The sequence below is a fragment of the Oratosquilla oratoria genome, chromosome 28, assembly GCF_046742065.1.
Source record: "Oratosquilla oratoria isolate Oo_2021 chromosome 28, ASM4674206v1, whole genome shotgun sequence".
NCBI lineage: Eukaryota > Metazoa > Arthropoda > Malacostraca > Stomatopoda > Squillidae > Oratosquilla > Oratosquilla oratoria.
In genome coordinates, this window is record NC_134804.1 from 2,802,501 (window position 1) to 2,808,541 (window position 6,041).

The 6,041-nt window shown below is 41.5% G+C and overlaps 1 protein-coding gene across 1 annotated transcript in view; it reads right to left on the reverse strand.

Annotated features, from left to right (window-relative positions):
• LOC143040209 (zinc finger BED domain-containing protein 4-like) overlaps positions 1–5,414 on the reverse strand; it is a 6,808-nt gene extending 1,394 nt beyond the window's left edge. The window contains exon 1 of the mRNA XM_076210878.1: positions 4,709–5,414. Coding sequence (XP_076066993.1) covers positions 4,709–5,414 — 706 coding nt within the window. The remainder of the gene's footprint in view (positions 1–4,708) is intronic.
• Positions 5,415–6,041: the final 627 nt, after the last annotated feature.

Genomic DNA, 6,041 nt, shown 5'->3' on the forward strand with positions numbered 1-6,041 from the left:
CATTGCTGTTTTGTTCGGAAGTATTATTCAAACCAAATTCTTTGGACTTGTATAGGGTTATTAATTATTTTGTGTGAATTATATATGTTTGTTAGGACTCGGTGATTTGTGAATTGTATGTTTTCTTATTAGGAAAGTGTATGTTATTTTTTCTTTATGTGTAAATATAGTTAATTAAGTTTCGTGCAGATGTCTATCTTACCTCAACCATAATCCTTATAATTATTACTTACATTCAGTCTCAAATAGAGCTTTTCCTCGGAACGTATTTTTATCTACTTAATTTACCTATACGTTCCACGTTATTGTTGTGGGCTTGCATCCCAACTGGAACTCGACTTACCTCTAGATTCGACTGAAGTTCCACTCATTACGTTAACTCAGGCCAAACCAAGCAAGCAACCCATGACAATATATATATATATATATATATATATATATATATATATATATATATATACATATATATATGTGTGTGTGTGTGTGTGTGTGTATTATTGCATTTTTAAATTACTGATCCTATTCCCAGGACGTCGTCTGCTTCAGCCATTCTGGTAAAATCTACCCGTGGCGCCATCTGCTTCGCAGTGACGTCATAGATTCTGTTCATTCTTCACGCATCGCCATTGTATTTGATGAATAGTGATCGTGTCAAGTGTTGCAGGCCATTTAATATGAATTTTAGGAATTATGAAAGTGAAGAAAGAACTGAGGAAATATACGATTGGAAAGAAAAGACTAGGAGAAAAGAGGCGGAGAATAATAATATAGATGGGGTGGTGCGAGAGGTGAATGCAAGGGTAGTGGGTTTGAGGTTGGAGATGATTAAAGAAAATGGAGAAAAGTGGGAGGTGAGCCAGCTGTTGTTTGCTGACGACACTGCGCTTGTAGCAGGATCAAAGGAGGGATTGAGGAAGTTAGTGACAGAGTTTGAGAAGGTGTGTGAAAGAAGGAAGCTGAAGATAAATGTGGGCAAAAGTAAGGTGATGAGATGTAGAAGGGGAGAGAGTGACATTGGGCTGGAAGTGAGCATAAGGGTGAGAAACTGGAAGAAGTGGATAGTTTCAGATACTTAGGTGCGAATGTGACAGGAAAGGGAGGAGTGGGGGTGGAGGTAGAATGTAGATTGAGAGAAGCGAGTAAATGCCTTGGTGGATTAAAAAGTGTAATGAGAAAGAGACATTTGGGAATGGAGGCTAAGAGGAGGTTATATGAAGGAGTGATTGTGCCAACAGCAATGTACGGGGCAGAAACATGGAACATGAGAGAGGAAGAGAGAAGGAGTTTGAATGTGTTTGAGATGAAATGTCTGAGAAGTATGATAGGGGTTACTAGGCTAGAGGGAGAAATGAGGAGGTGAGGAGGAGAATAGGGGTGGAAAGGGAGTTGGGAGATAGGGTTGATGAAAGAGTATTAGGATGGTTTGGACACATGGAAAGGATGAGTGAAGAGAGATTAGTAAAAGAAGTGTGGAAGGCGGAGGTGGAAGGAGTGAATATGAGGGGGCGTCCTAGGATGAGATGGATGGATGGGGTGAAAGGGGCATTACAAAAGAGAGGAATGTCTGTAGAGGAAGGACGGGAGAGGACAGAAGATGGGGTGAATGGAGAAGGGTCGTGTACAGATAAGGCTGTGATGCATGAGGGGGAGTGGGTGGGGGATGGGGGTGAGGAAGTATGTGTGAGAAAAAAAAATTGACGCAGCCCGAATTTATGAAGCGGCCTTGCTGTGGATGTGCTGTGTCTTGCGACACTGCTTCTGACCCAGGGCAGTGGACAGGATGCAGGGATGACCCGTCGTCCAGGAGGTGCCAAGGTAGGAGGGAGGGAGGAGGGTGGGGGGAGTGGAATATATGGGAAATGAAATGGGTGGGAGTGATTTCTATGCCTTTTATCTTTTTGGCTACCCCCCGTGTAAGGAGGAAAAAGCCTTTGTTATATGTATGTAATAACATATAGAACTCAGAGAGAAAGGCAGAAGAAAGTTTATGATAACCACCCAGCAAAAATTATATTATTCACGTAGAGAACATATACGGCGAGCTAAATGATGGGGCTAGATTCTCTTACAATAATGCTAAATAGCATTTTAAAACATTATGGTAAGTGATATATATATATATTTTTTTTAATTTACCTGATAGATAAGCTTAAACAAATAAAACCAGGAGAAACATTAAGTAAATAACAATTAAATCACATAGAAAAATATAACAAAAGGGAAAATGAAACAAAAGAAGGCAGAAGACAGGGCGTGCAGTATAGGAATACATGCAAAAAACACTTGTCATTTGGTGGAACGGGTTGGTATGTTCTTAGCGAAACTTGTAGTGAAGCTTTCGTTTTTATATGATATGTGAACAATCTAGAATGGTGTATATAACTTATGTAAAGAATTATTAGTCTTATCTAGTAGTATTAAATCACCTTAATTAACATTTTTACTAGCACACTTGGGCCGAGATGAAAAAAAAATCTGTATTACGTTATAGAAATCATATTTAAAAAAAAAAAAAAAAAAAAAAAAAAAATTGGTATCCAGGAGGCGTAGTGTAAACGTACAGTATTTTGTGTACGGACACATTGCAAAAATAATGAATACATCACCTATACTACCCTTGCTCTTTTAAGTCCCCCATGACAGCATTAAGGAACCAACATGCACACAGGTAAAAACCAATCACCAATATGACAACTTCTTCAGAGATAGCTCATTTCAAATTGATAGCCCATAACTATGCCGTGTATCCACACATCTTGCCTGTTGTCAGAGATTTTTAGGGAGTCGAGAGAACCCTCAAAAGACAATGAAAAACTATTGATATCGGTTGGGTTGTTATACATCGTGACGTCATTAGAAGTAATACCAAGAGGTGGCGTTGTAATCTATGTTATTATATGCAGACTAGAGATGTATCGGATGTCGAATTTCAGACATCCGCGGATGCGGATGTATATGCTGATGTCATTTTGCGGATGCAAATGCGAATGCGGATATCAGTCTCTACTAAAATGCGGATGCAAATGCAGATGCGGATGCAAATGCAGATGCGGATATCAAAATATGACATCCTCGCGGATGCGGATGTTTTTACGACAAACGTTCTCACCACCCCCCACCCTAAAAAAAAAAAAACCTGTTTCAGTGTCAGACCATGCAGACAGGAGAAGTAACAAATAAAAACAAGGTGGGAGAACCAAATGTCAAATACGTTCGTACGGTAATACTCGGGAATTTGAGAAGGCGAGAGGGAAACACACGTCACACCAACTAAGATGTGTTTATTGGATAAACAGAGCACAACTAAAACTATCTGAACACATATAATATATATCACATGTGTGATATATATAAGAACAAAATGTATACTAAACCACTCCTCGGCTCTGCAGGTGCGAGGATGAATTCTCCTCGAGCGTCGATTCCTTCTCCAGACGAGTCCCCTGTGTCTTTCTTCTTGGTGGACGGGCGCACGTCGCTGTGATCCCTTCAGACGAGTCCCCTGTGTCCTTCCCCTTGGTGGACGGGCGCACGTCGCTGGGATCCCTTCAGACGGAGGTCCGTCTTCAAGTATCTTCAAGCTCCTTCGTGCCCTCCCTCTGTAGAACTGGGAGGGGAAGGGGGGGGTCCGCCCTCAACGGCAAGCAGCCGTGAAGTCTCCTACGGCTCTCTCTATCTCCTCGTGATCTCCTGCGTCCTGGTGCCCTCCCTCTGTGGAACTGGGAGGGGAGGGGGGGGGGTGTCCGCCCTCAACGGCAAACGGCCGTAAAGTATCCTACGGCTCTCTTTCTCGTGATCTCCTCCAGGCGGTGCTCTCCCTCTGTAGAACTGGGAGGGGGGGGGGGTGTCCGCCCTTAACGGCGAGCGGCCGTAAAGTCCCCTCCTTCATCTCCATGCCCTTCCTCTATACACCCGGGAGGGTGAGGGAGAGTGGGTGGTGGCGATCTGCGCATGCGCGTAGCGGCAGCGGTGATGACCCCGTAGTTGGGCCTAGTTGGCAGCCCTGGGCAGCTACGCATGACCTCACGCAACCCTAGCGTGGATCACATTCCTCCGGCCTGGGTCAGGTGCTGAGCGCGCCGACCAGCTCCAAGCTTCCATCTCGGGTTGAATCACGTGGTCAGCGGTGGACGAAACGTCCGCGCTGACACCAAAATACTGCCAAATGAGTTCGAATGGTGTCTTAATAGTTGATACTTTTCTCTTTGAAAGTATTTAAGTCATTGGGAGACGTAAATACAGACGCAGGAAGGAAGCTGCTGTTGATGTGGAGTCACTAAGTTTTTTTATGATATCTTCATAAGGTTGTAAGGCTTTTACACATCTATGCATAATCAACCACTCAGTATTGCTGAGCTGTTTGATTTTGGAGTTGGTAGCAGCATACACACACAAAGATTCCTTTATTTCTAGTGTTCTTCTTAGCATGTGTAAGGTGCTATTCCATCTTGTGGGTGTATCATGAATAACAGAGAGTTTAGGTACTTGCAGCCTGTCCTGAATCTTTTTAAGTTCATCTTGTGCCATAGTTGAGTGATGAAAATGCGTAGCAATACTACGAGTTTTTTTTTTATCATGTTTTCTATATCACAATGTGATGATAACCCAGTTTTAGCAATCAGCTGTATTTTATGCACAGTACAATCCAAATTACTTATATATACACCTGAGAGAAACAGAGCTTTTTTCATATTTGCTCCAGCATTACGCAGAACACAGTGCACATTTGTACGAGATATGTCCCACTTCATCAGCATTTCATCAAACATTTTGGAAATATACTCTCCTGTATGTCGTTCTTCCAGTGGTTCAGCACCTAGCACAAAGTTTGTTCTTTCAAATTCCTTATTTATGGTATGTGCAGTTAAACTCAGCAATGAGACACCTGCTGAGGTATCTGACCACACCTCAGTTGTGAAGGGAAGTTTGTTGTCTTGTTTCACTTCATCAATTATTAATTTTATTTCCTTGAAAACAGACTCATACATATCACTACATATCATTGATGAATAGAAATTTCGCTGCTTTAGACTGTATAGTGGAGCAGCTTCAGTCATCAGTCTCATGAATCCTATGTCCTCAACATGACTGAAAGGCAAATCATCCATGACTAACATTTCTGCAATGCATTTATCCAGTTTCTTTGCCTTAGGGTTAGAAGCACCCCATAATTTTGCACTCTGAAAATACTCAGCAACATTCCTCTGCTTAGCATCTGTCTTTGATTTTTGCACAGGTGTTTTTTCTATATTTATTTTTTCTTCCAACTTCTTTGTCTCTCTTGCCATTAACACTTCAAACTGTTCTTTGTGCACTGATTTCAAGTGGTTTTTCAAAGATGTAGTTCTACGTCCCTTTCGTGAATAATCTTTCTTGCACAACAGACACTGTGCTAGGTCACTTGACTTGCTCATAAAATATTTCCACACTTCACTGCTATGTGACGCTATTTTTCAGCTGCTGTAGCAGTCAGCACAGAACAATAAGGCTTTGTAAACTTGATTATAATATACTTTTAAACCATCACTGGTAAATTGTATTATCAGCGAGGAGCAAGCAAGGAAGGAGCGGTACTTCTTCCTTCGAAGGCAAACTCTTACCAAACTGATGACCTAGCTGCCAGTGTACAGTGTAGGACTTACGCTCAGAATACCAGTTTACAACTTATGGATCAGTATTATAAATTTTCGAGATGCTTAGCAAATTCTAATAAGAAATACATCGAAAAGCCCTCTATAACAGTGATAATGATAATACTAAAACAATAGCTAATATTACCCTTCCTCTGTGAAAATATTTTCATCGGCAACTCATTGTATCAGGGGAAACAGGCGACAACAAGAAAACTCGTGCGATAAGAAGAGCTCAGCGCTGCCGGTTCATATTTTTTTTAATATTATTATTTGTATAATTATGGAAACAATCGCATTAAAAGTATCTAAGGAAGAAGCACTGAATTCTACCATGTGAAATGGGAATAAGGTCTAAGACTGCAATGTACGGCATTACTCAGCCACACGACACACACATTACAATCTCTC